Below are 23461 nucleotides of genomic sequence, written 5' to 3'. Positions count from 1 at the left end.
TTGGTATATTTTCACTATGAGTTTAATATTTATATTTAATTTAAATTTTAAATGTATTCTTTCTAAAAAAATGCATTTAGAATTTTTTAAGTTCTGTTTCATTCATTTGCCCCTGAAACTTGTACTGTTAAGTAAATCAATTCTTTACTTTAAAAAATAATTGCATTCAGTGGTGTTTCCTTTGCTATAGATGGTAAAAATAGATTCATAAACTCACTTAAAAGTGAAAAATTACTGTTTTATCAAATTAATACATTTTGTTTGTTTTAAGTTATGTTTAATGACATGTTTGTCAGAAATTTCTTTGTTTTTTGAAAAGAGAATCCAAATTTATACTGTACATTACTGACTGATGCAGTTTGTTTGTGCAGCTGGGCGCTCAATGCTGAAAAATTCTGTGTCCTCATATTCAAATTAATGCACTTTTAATTAGCCAATCAGCAACACAGAACAGTATTAGGTTAGGATACTGAAGAGAACACCCTTGTCCAATCGAGTAGGTATACCAGACAGACATAGCACATAACATCTCAACATCCACTTGAGAAGTGGATGCTTGCAAAATTGTTTAACATTAAGCAGTTGAGACCTGATGAAGCAGATTGCCTAATAAAGCGCTCTATCTATTTAAGGACAAACCCAGCATTGCGATGAACTTGTGTCAGAGCTACCGGAATGACTTCATTTTCCATTATTCATCTGGATAGGACTGTGGTTGATGGGACGAAAGTACACACTTTAGGGAGTTGCTGTTCAGTGGGAGTAAAGTATTACAGTGGGTCTGTGTCAGTCTTTCATAGACCGTATCTTAGTGTGCATGTGTTATGTAAAGTAGCATCTCACTTGATGCTTCCATAATATATGGGTTTTTGTCCACAGAGTACATATCCATGTTTAGTGTGAGTCATCTACTTCTGATATCCATATAAAAAGAAGAAATATTCTCCATAGCTAATTTATTGCATATACCATTGTATCAGAGTTAAGTTTCAGTGCTCAGCCAGTACTAAGCAGTAAATGGGCCTCCTAATTAACATGAGGTATTTTTTGCATACTGTTTTAAATTCTACAGTTTTAAGGTATAATTAGAAAAATCCTCAGCTATACATTGTTTTAGTGGAATGAGTGACTATGTCGCCTCCCCATTATGGGGAAACTATGTCACTCTATGTCCTCCTAGAATTTTATCAATTAAATTTTATGTATGTAAGTATTTATTCATTTGCTGAGCTGAGGATGAAAGGCAATCCAGCTGATGAAGGGTCATACCAGAGAACATTTCTGTCAAAGGCCTCAAGCTCAAGGTGGTAAGATGTATGACAGAAGCACTATTATGCTGTCCAGGCCATGGTCAATCTCTTTCAGGCTGGCCACCAGATTTGGGTCTACAGACTTAAATGTATGAAGTGACAGTCTCCAAAGATTTACATTCTGGGCAGATCCTTGCCAGCTGTTGGAATGAATCATTGAGGTGATATTTTGAGTTTAGCTACCAACCCCTTGGCTGTCATATCTTCCTTCAACAGGATTGTCTGACTGCAGTATATATATACATTGTGGAGAATCAGCCCTGGCACAGACAGGCAGATACCAATGTTCAAACCCACCACACGTTTTTTTACAATTATTATTTACAAAAGTCCCGCACACAGCCCAGTGTCCCTGCACCAAACACCCTCAAGTCTGGGCCTCTTAAAAGTCATGTCCTCCTTCACTGCCCCCACTCCTCTCCTCCGAGCTTCGTCCTCTTCCACCCGACTCCAGCTGTTGACTTTTATTGTCCACCCGGATGTGCTCCAGGTTCCCCTTGATGAGCTTCCTGCAGCACTTCCTGGTGTGGTGGAAGTGCCGCATGACCACCCGGAAGCACTCCGGGTGTCCCCGGTATTTCTTCCGCCAGCACCTCCGGGTGTGGCAGAAGTGCTGACGTCCAGGGCTCCTTACTCATCCGGGGGCCCCCAGGCAGTGGCCACCAGCCCCTATAGGGTTGAGCTTCCATGCTCAATTCCCATGGTCCCCACACAAACCAGGGCGGCTGCCCTCTCGTGGTCCGGGGGAGGCATAGTCCCTCTCTTGGTCTTTCTCTGCGTTCTGGCTGGGTACAGCCACCCGCCACAACATATATATAGTGAGATTTTTTAACTTGTTTGAGACCCTCCCCAATGAGGTGACATGCTGAAACACGAATGACGTATCTGTTGAGGGCTGCTTGTCCATTGCCCAGGCAACCGCATGTTCACAGTGCCACAGAGGCAACGCTCACCGCCTTCTTGTGCAACACATCTGTCACCCAATGGGCAATACGGAGAACATTATAACTTGGCCACTGACATGGCCCCCGGTCCCCCTTGTTTGCTGTGTCTGTGTGTAGTAGAGTGGTAGCTCCCACTGCAATAAATAACCTTGCTGTTCCTTGTTCAAGCATAATAAGGCTGATTTTCCTGAAATCCTTAGACTCAGCCTCGTCTTTTGGGTTAAAGGCAAATGACTCACACGTCACTATGCACAATTGGTGGCTGACTAAATACTTTTTTGCCCCACTGTATGTATATACAGTATATATATATATATATATATATATATATATATATATATATATATATATATATATATATATATATGTGGAGAGGTTTAAAGTTCCTAGGTCAGCTGCATTTTGTATTGATATACACTATAAAGTAATAAAGCTGATCATCACCCTTAATATTAAACTGTTTGTTTAATATTTAAACTGTATGTAAACTATAATGTTTAAACTATATGTCAAGTAAGAATAAAAATTGATAATTGTTGCTTGAAAGTCAGAACAAGTTAAAATATTTCTTTCACGATTGTCAGGAATAACATTTAGAACTTTGCAAATATGCAGATCTTCATAAAAATAAAATGGCAGAGTTCTTTGATAAAAATAAATGTCTGTATTGTTTTGATGAACCACAGCTGAAGTAGAGGTTGTAACATTATAGCCAAACTCACCCTTACTTCTAATGGTAAGGTGCTTGTTCTGGTTTGCAAACTAAAACACCAAAGTTTCAGAATGATAAAACACTGTCACCAAAGAAAATATTTTTTTTGCTTATCTTCTGCAGAAAATAGTAAATCCAAGTATGTGGCCGTCCATTAGTGGAAATGTGAAATCTTCTGGCTGGGCACTCTGTTGCTAGATATTCACCAGCTTTCAGAACACCTTATACCTAAATGGGCATAAACACTGGAAGCTCATTTTAAAATTAGTTTAAATGGAGAGATTTATGACCAGTCTCTGTTAGGTTCAATTTTTTTGTTTTGCCGTTTGGTTTTTTATAACAGTACATGATTAAATAGCTATAAGCATATAAAAACAATAAAAACATGTTACTTAGAAACGTAGTTGTAGTACCAGTTTTGTAAATAATCTAAAAAAATCTACAGTAGGTATGGAGGAGCCAGTAGTTACCATTGCTGATTCTCAACACCAAGGAATCCTGGATCAATCTCTGTTTATGCTGAGTGCTCACTTTTTTCCTTTTATCCATGCATATTTCTGTGGTTCCTTTCACACTCTCAATATATGAATGTTGAATTACTTGGCCCAGTATGACTGGATTTTTCCTTCTTTTACTTTTTCTATTGTCAAAAACTTCTTTTGCTTCCCCAAAGTAAGCACTCATAGAAAGAAATATATCTAAAGCATGAACTGTATTCATTATCATTTTCTTTTTTTTTGAAATCACAAAAGCTGTGATTTACTCTTGTTCTCTGTTTCTTTGTCTCCATACCATCATGATGTGCTTTATTCTCATTCCATTGTGGGTTTTTTTTTTTTTTTTTTGCTTATGGATCTGCACTCAAGACTGTTTAGTTTAATCCAGTTGGGAATCACTAACATCAGGGACATCAACAGTAATGATCTAAACATATTACAGCATATGGATTATATCCCATTTACAGGTTTTTGGCTGTGTCATGACTGTGTGGATTACAAGTCACATAACATTCTAGTAAAAAAAATAATCATGCTTTTAAGAGATGGTGGAATGAAGGACTGAGCACTGGAGCATTTAAACTATTATGAGCAAATGAAAAAAATATTAATCACACGTGGTTATATTTGCAGTATGGACTTTTACAGTCTTGTATTCTTCATCAAGCGTGCCTGTATTTTTATCAGCCAAATATTTCTAGTTGTGATCCAGTTCATACCAGGCAGCGTCTGCTGAAATGGCAAACACTGGATAACTAACAGTGTGGATTTTATTTTTCTTTTATCTTGTTCAGTGATTTTGAACATATGGCAAACATGAATATCAGCACTCATATAGGATACAAATCCTGTGCAACAATTTTAAAATAATGTATATTGTCTACCATATGTATTTCATTATTCCTTAGTTCCACAAAAAAAATGAGATTTGCTTTTAGCAAGCAACATGATACAAATATAATCCCCGGCATGCACTGTATTATCATTAGTACCATTATTATTTGGCTCACATTTTAGGACTAATCAGGTCAGCAGGTTTAATGACTTCTTGCACATGGCTACTGCACATAAAGTCATTGCATGTCATGAAAAAGGCAGGGCCATGTTAGCAACCTCAATAACCTCTTTAAGCACCAGGCTATGAATAATGATGTCTCACATCAGTAATTAGACCTCATATCTTCATTTAGCATGAGTGATCTAATATGTACTATAACCTTTTCAAATATCACATACAGCCATTGAAAATTCACTCAGTGTGTATTAAAAGCTGGAGTCCACCACATCTGCCTTATGCTTGACAGAATCACATTACACAGGAGTTGCCAACAACCTTTTTTAATTATCATATATAGCTTATGTCATGGATGGCCAGTCTTGGTCCTTGCAGACTGCAGTGCATGGAGATTTTATTGTAATTTCTCAGTCAGAGATTCCAAAGCACTGTGCAATATGCAATTTGCTGTTCTAATGCAAGTGGCTTATGCATATGCACTCATAGACATGCATGCATTGTGCCAGACCAGCACTCAGCTTTAAAAAAATAAATAAATAACTGAAACTCCTCATTTGGTATCTGGATCGAATATACAGTAGATTACAGAATATTGCTTAATATTAATATCCTTCTAGTCTATACTGTACATTGCCATGCTCAAATGATTGCTCTATTTTGTGGAACCAAAGCTTTGTTGACAGAAATTCTTTCATTTTGCTCTTCTCACCCCTGTAAGATGTAAGAAGTTTTCAAGCAATTTATTTAGTGTATAGTGCAGTAAATATAATCAATATTCTGCACAGTGCTGATGTGCTGCATGTTGGGGAGACTTAGTAAGTTTAGACTGAACTCTGTTTATGTGACAGAGAACTTTGATTTGAACTTGATTTACACAATCACATATGCAAGATTTATTTTTACATTGATTAAATTAATAATGCATAGATTATTTTTAATTATTATACTAAGATTAAAATATGAGCTTTGGGGAAAGGTCACTTTGAAACTTATATATTCTGAAACAAAGTATAAAATAAGTCACAGTGAAAGGTCAGCCATAAGATTCATGTATATGCCGATAGTTTTCTCTGAGCCAAGTTATCTGGACACAGGACCAACGCACGGCTGTTGGTTTCAAAATGTTATATCGGGGGCAGAAAATCAAGGATTTCTTTTTCTCTTTTAATCTAATGCTCAGATGTTTTGTCCTTCACTGCCTATTTGAGTATACTGTGTGTTTCTGGGCTGGCAATAGACTGCAAGATAAAAATAAAAACAAACTGTTTTGCATAGAGTGTGTGCCCTCCTGCAAAATGCACGTGGTAATATACAAGGGCCTTGATGATGTTTTCCTAGTTCTTCTATTTCTTCTGCGACATAGTGAATATGCTCCCCTATTAATTTGAATCTTAAGCACTGTGAGACTGATCTCTAAAGTTTCAACTAGTTGTCAGGATTCTAGTGAACCTGGCACATAATAGGCAGCAGCCAAAAAGTTATTAATACAGTATGCCAGCTGTCATTAAACACCCCTACTGTAAAAAGAAAATTATCTATTTGTATGGAATGATTACAATAAAATCAATAAAATTAAAAAAAAAACACCCCTACTGATGGCTTCTGGGTTCTCTCTGTCTTTATATATAATACGCTACCGTGGCTGTTTGTTTGTCTGTCCAGGATTTTAAATCACCTGTAGCTCACAAACCGTTTGGCTGATTGACCTGAAATTTGGTACACATATACTGCATGACGTCAACTATCTGCTTTCAGGGTGATGATTGACCTTCAAGGTTATTCTTCTTTTTATTTTAATTTTATTGTAGAATCAACTCTTGGCAGCGGCCAGCAGGGCGGCCGTGTGGCACATGCGTATGAGCACCGTTCTCATCCCTACCACCTTCGCCGTCACTTCCCCTACCTCTTCATATCTTAAATCATTCTTGAGGCAGATTGAAGACTTAAGTGCCAGCTTAAGTGAAGAATTAAAGAAAACATACTAAGTAATTGGAACACAAACACTGACTTAATCAGTTTTAACGTGAAAAGATGCCAACAAAAGAAGAGAAGAAGCAGCAAGCGCATCAGCCTCTGAGCAAACGAATGATAAATGTACAGAGAAAGAGTATTAAAAATATGAATGCTCAAGTCATGTGTATTCACTGCACGTTATCTTGCAGTGCGCCATTACTGGTTTATTGTATATTACAGTACACCAGCGTTTCTCAACCTTTAAGTATTTGCGACCCGAGTTTTCATAACAGTTTTAATCGCGCCCCCCTAACGTTTTTTTGAAAGGAGCCCACTAATACCAATTTGTTCTATTTTAATTATTGATATATCATAGATGCATATTTTATTATACCTACTTAACTTTTATCGACATTTATCTAACTCTATATTTATTTTTCTAGTATCAGAATGTAATTTAAGTTAATTTGTTCTGGTTTCAATAGATGTATTTTTCATATTTTCGATTCTTATTTTCTTTTTTCACATCTTCACGCCCCCCTTTTTGTTACTTTGCGCCACCCTAGGAGGGCCCGCCCCACAGTTTGAGAACCACTGCAGTACACTGATATAATTCTAGTATTTTTTAACAGTGCGCGAGTGACACATTGTAACAAAAAAAACTACCAACAGCCAACAGAGTCACAGTATGACATTTCTTCTGCTATGCTGATGTTATTTACTGCTTAAAACTTTTCATAATGTTACGCAAAATTAAACTTTACTATATGGTTCACTAGAAAGGGAATGATAAAAGCTGCAAATCGATCATGTCATCAGTGTTCAGGCCTGATTAGCTAGTGTAATGGGCCCTCAGCCCATAACATTTTTATAGTCACCCACTGCCTGCCTAGCACTAAGCAGATTGTGGCTTACATTTTGTAGGGCCACCATAACATGAGCATTAAATGTGTGGTTTCCAAAATGATGCAACAGTATTCACAAACACCATTTTAGCTTTTGAGTAGGTTTCAGCAGTTGGTATCACAATCCAAGTATGTGAAGGAAACCCTGATCTGCACCCCTACTTGCTAGAATTTTGTCCTGCTGACAAGCACTAAACAAAAAAAATGGCTCAAAGTATAACACCACCACTGTAACAACCCAGATCTAAACCGACATCTTAAATTCTCTGAATGGTAAAATATATTCCATATGCGGAAAATTGTGAATAAAGCATTGCAAGTTAACACTTCATGTTTATAGTGTGTATTGTGTTTTAAAGCTGTTTATTTCTCACACCCTACAGATATGGGTAATTGCCTGTAAATTGCTTTTTAAATTATCCCTTTTAAACAAAGTACGTGTTTGTGTAACTGTGCCCTTCAATGGACTGAAATCCAGTCCAAGGCAAGTTCCTGTTTTACGTCTGATGCTGTAAGCATAGGCTAAAGCTCCCTGCAGTCCTCTACTGGAAGAAGCAAGTTTAGAAAACGGATGGTCGGAATGAGTTTGGAAACCAGCAGGGAGCAGCAGAGCCATTTCAGTTGTTTTGTTTCTTGATGGCTCTTGTTTATTATCAGTTGACATTTCTACCTTCCACATGAAATACTCTTTGACCTGGAACTGTATGTGCATCAGGTTAAAGATTTAAATAGAAAAGCAGAAAAGTAAACTGTCTAGAAAGTGACAGTGTTGCAGTTTAAACTGTTACAGTAACTACTTCAAAACAGAATACATTATCCATGGCATCTGCCTTTTCATTAAAACTTCTTACATTTTAGAAGCTACAGCCCTAGAAACAGGACATCTTAAAGAGTCTTGCACACAATATACATCTTTGTTAATTTCCGAGCAAAATCAAAATACCCACTTGGGTAATTCTGAATGCACAGACTGAGTGTAGAAACCAGCAACCAAGATATCTAATTAATTCAAGAAGTTCAATTAAAAACTTGAATTAGCTTCTGATTAAGAACTGAGGGGCAGTGAAAGCTAGTTGGCACCGTGGCCCAGGAGAATCAGAGCTGGGCACCATTCTCTTGCACCTTCTACAGCACACCTCATTAATCATTGATGGCCTACCATCTCTCTGTAATCATCTGCCAGAGCCACTGTAGAATGATATAACTATTGAAGAACAGACATTAATAAAACTCCATAGAATTGTGAGGTTTCATTACCCAACACAGAAACAAGAATTGTGTCTCACTGTGCAGGATGTGCTTATGGCTGCCTTTTGTCTTGTCACCTTTAACAGGTAATAAAACCATAGGCTCTGTCACAAACACATTGTGTTTGAAGGGCACTTTTTAAAAACTGTCTATTTTCTATTAAATGTCTTTAAGACCATATCAGTGAAATTGAACAAAGTAAGTCTTTACTTTTTCAAACAACTTTATAAAAGTATATACCTGTAGGCTAAATCTATCACTCATTTACTAATGTTGTTTTTCCCCCTGTTAGCCTTTTAGCTCTCTTACTTCAGTTGTTCTTCAAATGTATTGATCCTCAATTAACTATGGTTTCCCTGAGGCAGACAGTGTTTCAGTCGCATAGATTATCTCACAACTATAAATTTAATTTTCCAGCTAATGCACACTGCTTTAATTTAAATTTATTGTTTTGTTTTGCAAGTAAAATGCATACATATTTGACCCTCTAAACGTCCATCCATTTTCTTAGCCCTCTTATGCAGGGCTGGGTATATAAGAGTAAACTAAAAGTTAAGGCACACTTTTTAAAGAATGCAATTTAAAATTAGCACTTTCCCAGATTGTTTTATTTAGTCACATTGTCTTCTGTTAAGTTTCTTCCACGGTGATTATCTACATTAATAACCAATAACACTTTGTTAAAGAGTAAAGGAGAAATTCATATGAAGCAGAAACTTGAATGTAATTGCTGGTGATGTTACCCAAACAAGAATGTCAGAAAAATTAACTGGATGTCAAAAGGGTTATGTCTGTCTCACATGAGAGGTACAAAGCAATCCTAATATAATTGGGGACAACAGAACTTTCATACTTCAAATGGATTTTTTTGCCATAGGGCAGTTATGTCATTTATGACAGACTAAAAGTCAAGACTTGACAGATCTATCAGATCAGGAGTTGTGTTGTAGAAGTTCACATGTAAACCGTGTTTCTGAGTTCCCATGGTGCATTCAAGTCATATCTGTAATTTATTTGAAAGTGTTAAGTAGTCATTATCAGGGACAGTGGTGCAGTTGGTGTCGGTTGGCATGTGTGTGTCTAATTTCAAGTCCTTACAGTAAGTAGGACTAAATCCCTCAGAAGTACCCCTGCTTTACTAGACTGCTGCTCTCAAGATTGCTTCTCTGCTGTATATTTAGCATCACAAACTCTTGTGACTTATGACTTCATTCATCTTCCATAATTCTGATGGCCATGAACACATAGAAGCCATACTCGTTAGTACAATTGCGATGTACATGGTGTGTGATGTACTGTAAGAATTGAAAGAAACACTAAATATAAAATAAATGCTGAATGTATGGTGTTGACAGTGTATTTTGAACTACACAGCAAAGGTTTGGATAAAATTTGTATGCTCTGCAGCGCATATGTTGATGTACTGAACCTGCTTTTAACCTGGTGGAAAGACATTCTTACTTAGCTCCCTCTACTCGCTGTCTCTTTCTCTGTCTCTCTGTCTCCTGCACCCTTCCCATGGTGGCCTTTCTTACTTCCTTTCACCCAGTTAGTTCCTTAAGTCAAATTTCAATAAAGTATTGCTGAGGACAGCCTATAAACTTAACCTCAGCATTATATTTGGCTCAAGTGCCAAAACCATATGTGGAGTCATGTTCAGAGGTAACTACACAGCCAGATCATATTGGTTTCAGTCCTTGCCTGACAAGCCAATACCCGCTAAGCTCCAGGCACCTTGTGATTTCTATAGTGGAATCTCTCAGTTTCCAAATGTTGACATGGAGTAATTGTTTTGGCCTGCAGTCTGTGTTCAGGGATTCTCTCTCAGTTACCCTGAAAGAAATAAAAAATGTTCATGGCTTGCTGTCTTATGTACATAGCCTTGTCATGCTTGTGTTCACACACTGGCATGAAGAAATTCCTCTGTTTCTGTTCAGGCTCCCCTCTCTCTTTTTTTCCCTCTGGCCGCTGTTGCCCACTACCCCTGTCCAGTACCCTTTCAAATCCTTTGAGACTTAAGCTACTCTACGCTGTATCTATCAGAAGCCATACCACTACTTTTTTGAATATTGGTTTATTGCCTTTTAAAAACTTCTAGGCTTCTTCTCTTGTGTTTGTGTTTAATCATACTATACACAAAAGACATAGGGATGATTCTGAGAAATCGATTAAAGTATCAAACTAAACAACAACAAACAACGACTAATATGTTGCTGCAGTTTTGAGTCCAATTTTCCAAATACATTTGTTTTTTTTTGCAATCCAAAAGTCTTAGTCTCTATCTTTACCAGATTTTCTTTCTTTGTCTCCTTCTATCTCCCATGTACCACAGAGCAGAAATAAATATTTTTATTAAAGAAACTGTGAGGCATTCTACGGACAGAATTTTTTAAAACAGTTAATTTGATGGTTAAACTTTACTGTATATTTGTTTATAGCACTTTCTAAACCTTACTGTTTAAAGATTCATTTCACTGTTACTTTAACTGCTGTAAACTGTCCCTGTCAATTTGTAATACTACACTGTTAATATGTCTTTTGCTACCTTGGCTTTCAGACACAATGACTGAAAAGAGGCCAGCCGGATATTGTTTTGTACAGAACAAGCTCATTATTAAACTACTTAGAGCAAAGATTGACAAAACAAGATATATATTAATAGAAGCAGAATGTACAGTATATCTATGATCTCCCTTCAATCACAACACAATGTTTTTTTGTTACATTTACCTAATAATTTGATTCTATAAAATAGTAACATGTCTCCAATTTCAGGTGCAGTTATCTTTCTTCAATATTTGAAAAGTACATGCAAACACAGAGTTAAAGTTTCATTTCTGCAGTCCAACTTCTATTATAGCATGACTGTGATTTTTAATTGTATATGCTGCTAAAGTAGGGGGAACTGGACCTAAGCCAAAGCCTTAAGTAGATGAATCACATTTCTATATAAAGAAACATCAATTATAACTTTTACATTCATTCATCACATACTTGTGTTCTATCAAATATTTAATGAGGAACATCTTCCATCATCCTGCACCTAGAGTGTTCTTTTAATACCAAAAATATTTTTTACATGATATATTTATTGTTTGTAATAGATGGTTAAGTTAATCTTGTGTCATGAGAGTATTGTATTGTGAAACTTACATGGCAGTATGTAATGCTTGTAAGTTAAATGTATAGTCTCGTGTTTAGTATGGACATTCAGGGTGAGAGGGAAACAAAATTATACCTTGTCTCTTATGATATTATTAAATTAATTACCAAACAAATCAGATAGATAGATAGATAGATAGATAGATAGATAGATAGATAGATAGATAGATAGATAGATAGATAGATAGATAGATAGATAGATAGATAGATAGATAGATAGATAGCATATTATAAAACTACAGTCATATGTCAGCATTCACTCAAAGATGCCCCTCAAGGTGATCCAGTATGTCTGTCCTTGGATGGTTCTGTAGTCCAGTCTTCAAGCCACTAACTTGACAGTGGCCACGTAAGGATCTACTTTTCTTGCAAATGGCTTTGTAACAGTTTTGATTTCTTCTTCCTCTTCTTTTATTTCTCTTTCATCAAACTGATATTCAAACATATTATGAAATAAAAACTTGAAATAAAAATAGAGATTTCACTATTACACATATAATACCTTATGTTAAAAATAATTTCCTTTTTGACTTTTAATAGAAATCCTAACTCATGTTTAAATACACATACAAGCAGAACTTATATTAGCTGTCAAATAATCAGAATGTCAGACAATGCACGGTAAACTGGTGTACCAGCTAGAAAGAAAGATACACTTTGGAAAAATATTTCATATGAGCACATACTCAATTTTAGATTCCTTCTCTCTCTCTTTCATGTGAAGTCTTGCAATGCTTATTTCCAGGTTATAAGACTGATGTTGTTTTTTCTGGAAGAGGTTTCTAACTAGATCGTGGACAATGAGGATTATGGGAGGTAAAGTCTGGTTCCTTTGTGCCAGTGACATTTTCAGTTCTGAAAATGACAGAAAGACATGTAAGACTTCTGGTGCAAGTCTCACCCTTTTTCCATCTACCCTTGGAACTATTCCCCATATGAGAAAATTAATAATTACAGTCCTAATATAAATGGTAAAAAAAACAGAATGTGGTATGCCAGTTGGTATTTACTTCTTATGCTGTTCTTGAAACATTTAGTTTCAAACTCCATCCATTTCTCAACTATCTCATTCCAAAAGAGATTCTCTGGGTGCCATGTAGTTATCCACAGCCCTTAATTATATGTCCTAAAACACAATTTCCAATTTTTTGTTCATATTTTGCCCGTTGTTACACAATGTAGTAGAAATGAGATTTAAACTAATTCAAGTACAGATTCTCAGCTACCTTAGGCATTATTGCTTGCACATTCATAATGAGAATCAACAAGACAGTTTAGGACAGTTCAAACAAAAGGAAAAAGAATAAATTAGCCAGTGCATTGAGTATGCACAGATGTACTGAGGGATTTTTTTTTTATAAATAAAAAATGTTGTACTAGCCATTTTATTTATTTGTTATCATTTTTATGACTGTCAGTTTTTATTGTGTTCATTATCTTGCCATATAATAGTAAACAGTCTTATGAGATCATAATATTTAATATGTATTGTGTTTGAAAATGATTCCCATTGTCTTATAATCAATCACCAATATTTATTGTGTAGATATTTAAGATAATAGTGTGTAGATAGTGTATCTACTTAAAGACTAATGCCAAAAATAGTGTAATTATGCAAATAAAGTATTCTGTTTATTGAGACTGCATGATTGATGCTCTGTAACTGTTTTCTGATCCAAACATTGACAAACCAAGCACTGGTTTAAAAGAACAGTTGAGTGCTTCCTATGTTAATATTAGAAAATGTTCTTAAATGGTTGAACCAGGGTCTAAAAGACTGTGGTGCCTCGCTGTCTGTGCATAATGTATTAAGAGGATGAAATACACTCCGGGATGGCAATCACATTTCTATTAGATTCATAGGGGTAATCCCTGAGTACAGTTTTCATCCATATATTAGTGCTCTGCATATGACGGTGCCAAGATAGGTAAGGCAGCATTAAAATAATTATGTTTTGTTTAATCAGACAGTTTTGAAGGGAAAAAGTACAAGTAATAAATCAGAAATGCTCACAGTCTGGTATACCTAATTTAAGTAAGCTTATACCCAGTTAAAATCAAATGTATTATTTTCCCTAGCTTTAGTGGTATAACACCCAAGAAGACTTTTTTGATAATTTATGAATGATGTCAAAGTATTGTAAATTTAGGACATGCAGTGGTGTCTTTTTAAAATGCTTAGTTCTTTATTTTTTCACATTAAAATATCACTGCAGGTAGTTGTTTTTTTTTCTAAAGTATAATCATATTTATTCATTGTAATGATTTGTAGCATTAGATAGATAAAGAAAAAGCACAATCAAAAAGAGTAACAGCTTTATGGCATTTAAGGGTTTCTCTCATTAATGTATAACAGCATGTTATTTTCACTGACCTCTTGCTTTGAATTAATTATTATTTACAAATGATAGTCTGAAGACTGTAAATAAAGAAATAAAACTGTAATTTAATTTTATATACTGTACAAACAAGCAAACTATTTAATATAAGACCTTTCAATACTGAATGCGGTCCTAAAGCACTTTACGAGTATAGATGCATTATGCCCCTGTTCATAAGCATTTTTGACACAGCTTGAGCTCAGGGTCACTCGGCATTTTGGAAGTAAAAATATAACTTTGTGATTTATAGACCAGTTTCTGTTTCATAGAATCGCTGAAACAGAATGTACAAATTTTTCCCCAATTTTGTTTTTAACAAAATGTTTTATAAATTCTTTTTTTTTTTTTAATAAGTTTAAATCGGGGTCCTCAATCACAGTCCTGGAGGGCCGCAGTGACTACAGGTTTTCCTTCCAGCCAGTGTCCTAATTAGAATTCAGTTCTTGCTGATAATAAAACTTTATTCAACTTTATGCCTTCTTAGTGCTTTCATTCGTCAAAGACAAATTTTACTCTCAATGTAGATCAGAGGTCCTCAATTACAGTCCTGGAGGTCTGCAGTGGCTGCAGCTTTTCACTTCATCCAATCTCGCAATTAGAACCCATTTATTTTCTACGAATGCAATACGTTACCCCAGCTTAATTGTAGTTATTCTGCCTGTTGCAATTCAGAACCCTTAATTGCCTATTTTTTAGCAGCTGCATTTAAGTTTTAATTATTGTCTGTTTTCTTAACCAGACATTAGTTAATAATGAAATGCAGATTACCAATAAACCAGCTAACATGCTTCCGCTTAAGCCTGCACATATGCACCATGAAGTATCTGTGTTAAAAAATGTTTAGAAATAGATGAGAGGGTTATTGGAAGGACCGTTAAGTTTAAATCTGTTCTGGGCCGCAAAACACATGGATAATGTTCTCACAGAAGGAAACTCTACAGTGCAATTAAAATTTCTCTTGGATGAATGAAAGCACTAACAAGCTAACTAGTTAAATACCAAGTTTCATTATCAGCCAGGATTGTTTTCTCATTGGGAAACTAGTTGGAACAAAAACTGTGGACACTACAGCCCTCCATTACTTTGACTGAGGACCCCTGGTTTAAATGATCATTGTTGGCATGGGTACAGAGCACAGTAAAAAAACATATTGCAGTTGCTAATCACAGTATAACATATAGAAACTCTGACTGAGATCATGTTCATAGCTGGCATAAGTGAAACATCTTCAAAAACTCCATCCCATAATTGCTTGTCCTAGAGTCAGATTTATAAAACTTGCATATGCACAGAAAGAGGCCCGAAATGTGCCATTGTAACTTTAAATGCAAAAGTCAGGATTTATAAGAGAAAACTTGACAGGAGAACTTGTGTATATTTATGGCAACTCTGACCCATCTGTTTGGGAGTTTTTTCTTGTCTTCTTAGGGAGTCAAGGCTGGGGTGCTGTCAAAAACACAGCCTGTGAAAGTCAATTGAGGCATTCCTTGTGTGACTTTGAGCTAAACAAAAAATAAATTGTTGTTGTTCTATGCAACGTTTTGGAGGAAGTGGGAAATGACAACATCCTTGATAGAGCAGGAAGATGCAGCTGAACCAGCTAAATAGCGACTGAAATGTATAGTAATTCATATCGCCAAACTGTTATGTGTGTTGACATGACAAACATTAAACCTCAAAAGTGCTGAATATGATGCATCAAATCTATTATAGGTGCCTTTTAAGAGGGACAACGCTGCATATTTGTACTAAAGAGCTTGTTTGGTTTTTCATCAGTTAATACCCTGTTGTTATTCCCCAGGATTAGAGACCAATACACACCCTTATTATTAATAATTGCATCAAAAATTAAAAGTACAGGTGTGGTTCACTTCCTAATTACAGAAAGCTATACATCTCAGTTGCTATAGCTCATTTATAGCCTAATAGTTTTACACCACGTGGCTTGTTTAGTACTGCTTGAAGAATATGCAAAAGGTCATATATAAAGGAAAAGAGCTTTTAGAGACCAACAGGATTTTTTTTGCCCGTAATGGTGACTGGCTTTTGAGAAGATTTAGGTTTTCAAGAACCACTGTGTTGGAACTATTGCTGAATTGCCCTCAGCATTAGAAAGACAGACTGACCAAAATTGTGTTACACATGTTCATATTCACTTGTTTGCACGGTTATGGAGCACACCATAGGACTCCCTGTTAATATGGAGTCAAGTGACCCCATTCTGTAGTCACTACCCACTTACTCACTGAATATATTGCACTATTGTGGTCATTTTACTCTAAGGCATACAGTACGTGTTTTACTTGATTACCCTGCAGCTCTTTTCTGGCACATCTCTATGTTCTGGTATTATGCCACATGATAAGGCATCTCTGTTTGCAGACATCATTCACAGATCACTTCCTTCCCCTGTTGCAGTCAGTTCTGCCTTGAAATCATTCCTTGTTTGTATTATTTTTATTCCAGCCATGGTGGAGCTGATAGAGCTCGCCACATTCAATGTGTGGCCACCAGGGTGCATCACCAGCACCCCAAACCCGACACAAACAGATGTGGATACAAGTTTGGCACAACACACAAGGCTTTATTTCAGAAGGAAACGCTTTCCAAATCGTTTCCCACCAGTGCAGCACCAAACACAGTACTATAATCACAGTTCCAAGCATTATATAATTCATACAGCACTTTCTTTTCTCCTCTGCTCGTCTCTTTCCACCTCTATTCCTCCTCCAGCAAGCTTAGTCTCTCTCCCTCCCGACTCTGGATCCCGTAATGAAGGCAGCGGGCTCCTTATATGCTGTTCTTCCTGTGGTCCATTAGCATTGCCCAGAAGAACCTCCAGGTGAGGCGTAAGCCCAAAGGAGCAGGACTCTCCAAAATCCACAGCACCCCTGGCAGCACCGCCAGAACCCAACTGGGCTGAGCCAACAAATAACAATTCCCATACAGCCCTGTGAGAATCCGAGGCACCATTGCAACTAAGGGGGGTTGCCAAATAACAGCTTGGGAGAGATAACGCCCTTCATAAGCCATCTCCCCCTATCCTTCCATTAAGGTGGCGTCCCAGCTGGGTAATTTTCCTGGCCGTCCCTCACGACGGTAACATGTTGCTGTTCAACACCCATGCTGAGGCCACCAAATAAAAAGTTCTTTGCATGCTTTTACTTCAGATGCAAGAAGTTCTATGTCCCACTCTTCACATTTTTTGTTTTTAACCTCTCTTTTCTTGTCCCCATTGTCTCTTCTTACAGGTATATGTGTTCATTAAATACGTATAAAGTTGATTAGAATGGTCCATATATGGTTATTTCAGGGTGGCAAAATTTGCAGCGTGTTCACGTATGCACATTTACAAGATGATTCTGATTTATAAATTACATACAATTATATGTATGCTAGGTTTTATAAATAAGATGTTTTCTGGTGTACACAATGTTTTGTTTTTTGACTTATATTTTCATGCTTGAATCCATTCAAAGTTTTGCAAATGATACCCCTAGTCTATATAGGTGACCTTCTTTTTGATTATTCTTGAATTAGTGGCCCTTTTCTGATATCCAATCGAGAAGAATTTTTTTTTATCTTCCTTTCATCTGCTTTTCTTCCCATCTCCCTCCATTTTGAATGCCTCTAATCTTTTTTTTTCTTCTTTACTCAGTGTCCATGTTACTGATCCATACAACACTAAACTCCATATCAGGGTCTCTTCATTGCTTTTGATCATGTTTAAATCTATCTATCTAAATGTCTTAGAATATGTTCTGTAACATGCAACTGTTAATAGCTTATTATAATCAATAGACTAAAGTGTTACTCCTTTCTCTTCACTCCATTATTACTGACTCCTCCTGCTATGTTTAGTAACTCGGCTGGCTTTAGAAAATAATATAAGATTCCCACACCTAAGTAATTCAGTTAATGAAAGGCTGGCAAAGAATGTAGAGCAAGACAACAAATCTCCAGTTTACACAGGACTCAGAGAAACCCAAGAAAAACATTCCCAAGATTTCCTCAGTCATAAGGAAAGCGAAAGATAGTTTGCTGTTTACCCTTGGGCAACGGTACATTTTATTGCTTTAGGGACTAATGTTCATGGAAATAAAACAAAGGTTTACTGTAAGCTTTGTAATGTATACTACAAAATTGTTTTTTTTTTTTTCTGTTTAAACCAGCAACTAGGATAAAAAAGATCATTGCAACTGCTGCACATAATGTCAGCTTTAATGTCTGGCTATGCTTTAACACTTTGTATCAATACAATTTTCTGTGCTCCATCAACTGGAGCTGATTAACATTAAGTAGTATTAAATTTAGTATTTGCATGTAATAACTGCATTAAGTTGAAGATCCACTGACAACCTCGTGCTATTAGCTTGTTCTTTTGAGAAGTTTTGCAACTGTATATTAGAATGTTTTGCATTACTAATAATTGAAAATTCTTGGTGTGATTTGCGATGCCCAATCCAGTTTTCATTACTTGGGTCAATGTTCAGTAGATGCAGTGACATTGAGGCTGCATGTGGAAATTGCATAATACCTTACTGTAAATACCACAGAGAAATGTCGTGAAAATTTTAATGCTCACAGGTTGATCTTTGATGGCTCACGAGACTTAAAAAAGATTCTTATTTAAGTTTCATTTAAGAATCAACAGTGAAAAAGATGTTTCTCTCAAAATTCTTTAAGAAAGATAGACAAAAAGGAGGCATGAGAGGCAAAAGAAGCCAAAATTGAGAATTTTGTTTGAAAAGCATGTTATATTTTTTGAGATCTCTGTCAAGGCTACCATATATATTTGCGTAAAAGTCGGGTCTTGAAACCCGAAAATTCGATCATAAAATCAGACCCCGACTTGTATGCCCATTCAAAAATACGAAACTTTTATTTATTTTTTTTTACATCTTCTTGCTTCCTCCAGTCTCACACCAGTTTCTCAGACACATCGAAATTGGTTGCAGCAGCACAGAAACCAATTCCTTCCGCCACTTTAACGACTTTTAATTTAAAACCAGCTTCATATTTTCTTCTGATAGAACACTCCATCATAGATAAGGAATGGTCTTACGGTAAAGGTGTATGAGGGTGTAATATACACAAAACACAAAATAGTGCAAACATTGCTTCAGAATAGTTTGGGTATTACCATGTGGTCACATAGGCATAATACATAGAAAAAAAAGGCAGTGTGCTCCATTGTTACTCTATCAGGTAGGAGTTAGCATATCATAATCTCTTGGACCAATTGCGTGAGTTTTCCACATTCGACTTATACAATGGACATTATAAAATGCCGGAAATTGTATGGTAAAATCAAGCCCCGACTTATATGCGGGAGAACTTACACGCGAGTATATACAGTATATATTTTTTTTTAATTTTTATTGGACTGATGTCTTTGTTTGAGGTGAGCTATAACATTTGAGATACAATGGGTTACATTTATTTTGCCAGTTGGAGCATAGGCAAGTGAAGTGACTTGCTTTTGTGTCAGAAGCTGAATCTTGGTGTCATTTTTGATTCCTCCCTCTCTTATTCCGCCCACATAAATCACATTAAGAAACTTTCTTACTTTCACCTCCATAACATATCCTGTGTTCGCTCCTTCCTCTCCTTCTCTAATGCTGAGAAACTTGTCCATGCTTTTATCACATCCCGAAACGATTATTATAATTCCCTACTGGCAGGTGCCCCTTCTAATCTTATATCACAGCTCCAGCTTATTCAAAACTCGGCTGCAAGAGTCCTTACTCAAACCAGCAGCAGCGAGCACATCACAACCATCCTGCTTCCTCTTCACTGACTCCCTGTGTCTTACAGAATCAAATATAAAATCCTAATAATAACCTACAAAGCCTTAAATAACCTCGTGCCAAACTACATCAGTGACCTTCTCCATCACTATGTGCCTGCCCGCCCACTAAGGTCCTCTGATTCTGGCAATCTTGTTGTACCCCACACTAATCTACACTCCATGGGTGACAAGGCCTTCAACTGTATAGCGCCCAGACTCTGGAATGACCTACCGAAATTAATCAGGTCAGCTGACTCCATGAATTCTTTTAAAAAAACAACTCAAAACTCATCTGTTCAGGAAGGCTTTTAGCTCTACTTGACTTTATTACCCTTCTCTCAGTTTACCTCTCTGTCAAGATGCTCATGTAACCTGTATGTGTGTGTGCAAGACCATCAATTATGTTGTCTCGTAGGCTTTTTCTCTGAATTCACTGTCGTAATCTTCTTTATTTATTTATCTGGTTAGTACAACGCTATATACTATATACCCTGCCATTCTTCTTATATTGTGTAAGTGCCTTGAGCATGGGAAAGGTGCTATATGAATAAAATGTATTATTATTATTATTAGAAGTTGGATTTGAACAAACAGTCTCAGGGCTTGAAGTCCAAAGTCATAACCACTATGTCACACTGCAATGCCTTTCCTTCCAGAATGGCTATGATCTAATTGGAGCACAGCAATATAAATTAGAACAACTAATATTATTAATCTGAAGCAAGGACTACAATTTTATAAGCATAGTACTGTTTTATTACCACAAGCAACTTTCCATATATTACTGAGACACAACTGGAAAAATCTGAGTCCATTGGGTAATTTTGCTGAGATATCTATTGAAACTCAAGAGGGTGTTTGTGCTGAGTATGAAAATCTGAGAAGCAGAAAACAAAAGAAAATATCTCCATTTTATTTCTTTCTGATTGCGCTGTATAGGAGAAACCAACAAGATATTAAGAGATCTCTGTTGTGATTTTTCATTTCTATGTGTGTGTACTTGTTATTCAGGTGGTGCCTGCATAGCATTGTTGTCATTGGTGAATTTGTGACCCTTTTTGGCAGATAAACTTAAACCTGACTAAATTTAATGATAAAGTAAATGAAAACTGACAAAAGTATTGGTTTATTAGCCAATGTTTAACTTTAGGAAAAAATGTTAAACAGTGGGAGAAATAAAACTAATGAAGTGACATGGAAAGATGCAGCAAATGATGATGAAATGTAGAGTGCACACATGATAGTATCTCTATCAGCATATTGTTTTATACAGTCTACTTACTAGTATAATATTGAAGATGCATTAAGTGTTACATTCTGAAAATAGTGCAGCATAGGTAGCAAATGAAAACATCACCACTAAGACGACAAATGAAGAAGCAGATCCTTCCACGTTATTTTCTGGTGATATAGTGCGTAAAGGTCTTTTCTGTTGTGGCATTAGAGACCAGCAGTCTTGTACTGAAAAGCACATTTACTTTAAAGATTTTGAAGCAAGATATATACTAATATAGAATGTCCTTTAGCCGGGAGCAAAAGAAGAATATAGAAAACGGTCAACTGTAGCATGCCTATCCTGCTTTTTGTATTATAACTAAAGTCGTACTGTAACACATCCTAAATCCTCTTTTTTATTTCATCAGGGCTGCCAGACAAGAAGATGGTTGAAGATATAAGACATACCCAGCAGACAGAAGATCATCTTCTGGACAATGCAGGAACAGAAAGCACAGTGAAAACTACCCATGTAATCCTTCTTTTCAGTCTGACAACAGCACTTTTGAGTCTATAGAAATATCCCAGATATCGTCACCACTTTTTAAGCCTGAATCATCAGGTCTCTTTTAAACTAGAGATGTACAGATGGAAATTATCCATTGTGATTATCTTGCTTTGTGCCATTTCTATAAATGTCCAATTGGGCACATTAAATAATAACAGCATGGCTTTAATGTCTCCAAACATTTCAGTTATTGTTACATTAGTTTCTTGATGAAAAGCTGTTGCTAGAATGGTGTACTTTTTATAAGACACTCTTCTAAATTAACATATTTATAAGGATACTGTTTTCTAATTGTTCTGCTGTTAGTAGATTACAATTATTTTGCAAATCTCATTTAGATTCCCCTGTGTATAATTACATTCAGCAAATTCCCTTACATTTCTTATTATCCACCTGGTGCTTTAATGGGCTCTTTTTCATGAACTTTCCATTTTATTTTTCTTCCAAATCTGAACATATTAATGCCTTCCACTATTCATCTGTGACATTAAATTGCTGAAATTAAAAAATACTTTTTTGAACCATATTCTTTTATCCTTTTGCAGTCCTGTCTTTAGACAAGTCAGAATGTCTGATAACAAAGCTTAAAATTCTGTATAGCCATTTCCAAAGACATGATCCAGAAGTATTCTTTCAAAATACAATTTAAATCAATTAATGAAATCATATTATTCATGAAGGCCACAGCCTCAGTCTTTAATGCCGGGTGAAACATTTTAATGCAATTAACTCTTGTTAAAAAAAAAAAATTGCCGACAGGTTTGCACGATCAGCATGTGGGCCAACTCTGAGGGACGGTGTGGGCATGCTGTGAATCCTAATTCTGCACTTAATTCATATTACATGCCAGGTTGCACACCCCTTCCGCAGCTCTATATCAAAGTTATTCTACTTTGCTTATCAGCTTTTCATTCTACTGTTTACATAGTTTTGAGTATTCTCCTTTATTTACCACAAGTAAGATGCTTAAAATGCGTTTAGTAAATAAGGTAAAGCTTTATATACGCTACGATGAATTAATCAACAATGACACTAATGTTCAGTTATACAGTTTCGTCAAATAGCTGCTTTAAAGCTGACTAGAAAGCGTCTTATTTCTGTGTGGTTCTTAATGTTTGCCAGACAACATAAAATTAACAGCACTGCCCTTGCATCTCTAGTTGAGCAAGTTTTAATAAATATTTGGCAATGCAGCACAAGGTCCAGATAATAAAAAATATATCTATTCTTAATCCAATTTTATTCGTCTCTATTTATTATTTCTCATTTCAGCTAAAAACCTACTCACTGCATAACTATAGCAATTTCAAGTGGTTTTATGCCTATTATTGTAATTTCAGTTATTAAAATCATGCCACTGCTGTTGAACCATGTCTTTCTGAGTGTTTTCAATGAGATTATTATTTAGACAAAAATATCCTGTAACAGAGAAAAAGTGTCGACTATATGTAAATTAATACAATATGCCATGATGATATACTGTACTATAAAAATATTAAAAAAATTTATACGAAAATGTTTCCATCATTTACTATTTGAGTTACACAGGATGTATTTTTTGGACATCATTATCTGTAATGTTTTGCTTAAACAGATAACATTTTGGAAATTGGTAAAATAAGCAGCAAACTTCCATTTCTGCTGAAAGCGAAAAATGCCTACCCTGAAAACATTTTTAAATGTCTGGCCTGAGCACATTTCCTACATGAAAAATTAAAGAAAATAATACGCAAGATATATTTTAAAATAAGCTGCCAAAA

The 23461-nt window shown here is 35.9% G+C and overlaps 1 protein-coding gene across 1 annotated transcript in view; it reads left to right on the top strand.

The window, feature by feature from the left end:
* The window catches only part of gpc5a (glypican 5a), a 1336984-nt gene extending 1313776 nt beyond the window's left edge, over positions 1–23208 (top strand). Inside the window, exon 8 of the mRNA XM_028799562.2 lies at positions 21562–23208. Coding sequence (XP_028655395.1) covers positions 21562–21710 — 149 coding nt within the window. The 3' untranslated portion in view covers positions 21711–23208. The remainder of the gene's footprint in view (positions 1–21561) is intronic.
* The last annotated feature ends 253 nt before the right edge of the window (positions 23209–23461 follow it).

This window comes from Erpetoichthys calabaricus, chromosome 4 (genome assembly GCF_900747795.2).
Source record: "Erpetoichthys calabaricus chromosome 4, fErpCal1.3, whole genome shotgun sequence".
NCBI classification, from domain to species: domain Eukaryota; kingdom Metazoa; phylum Chordata; class Cladistia; order Polypteriformes; family Polypteridae; genus Erpetoichthys; species Erpetoichthys calabaricus.
The sequence above is the reverse complement of the archived record's forward strand: the minus strand, read 5'-3'. Positions and strand labels throughout refer to the sequence as shown.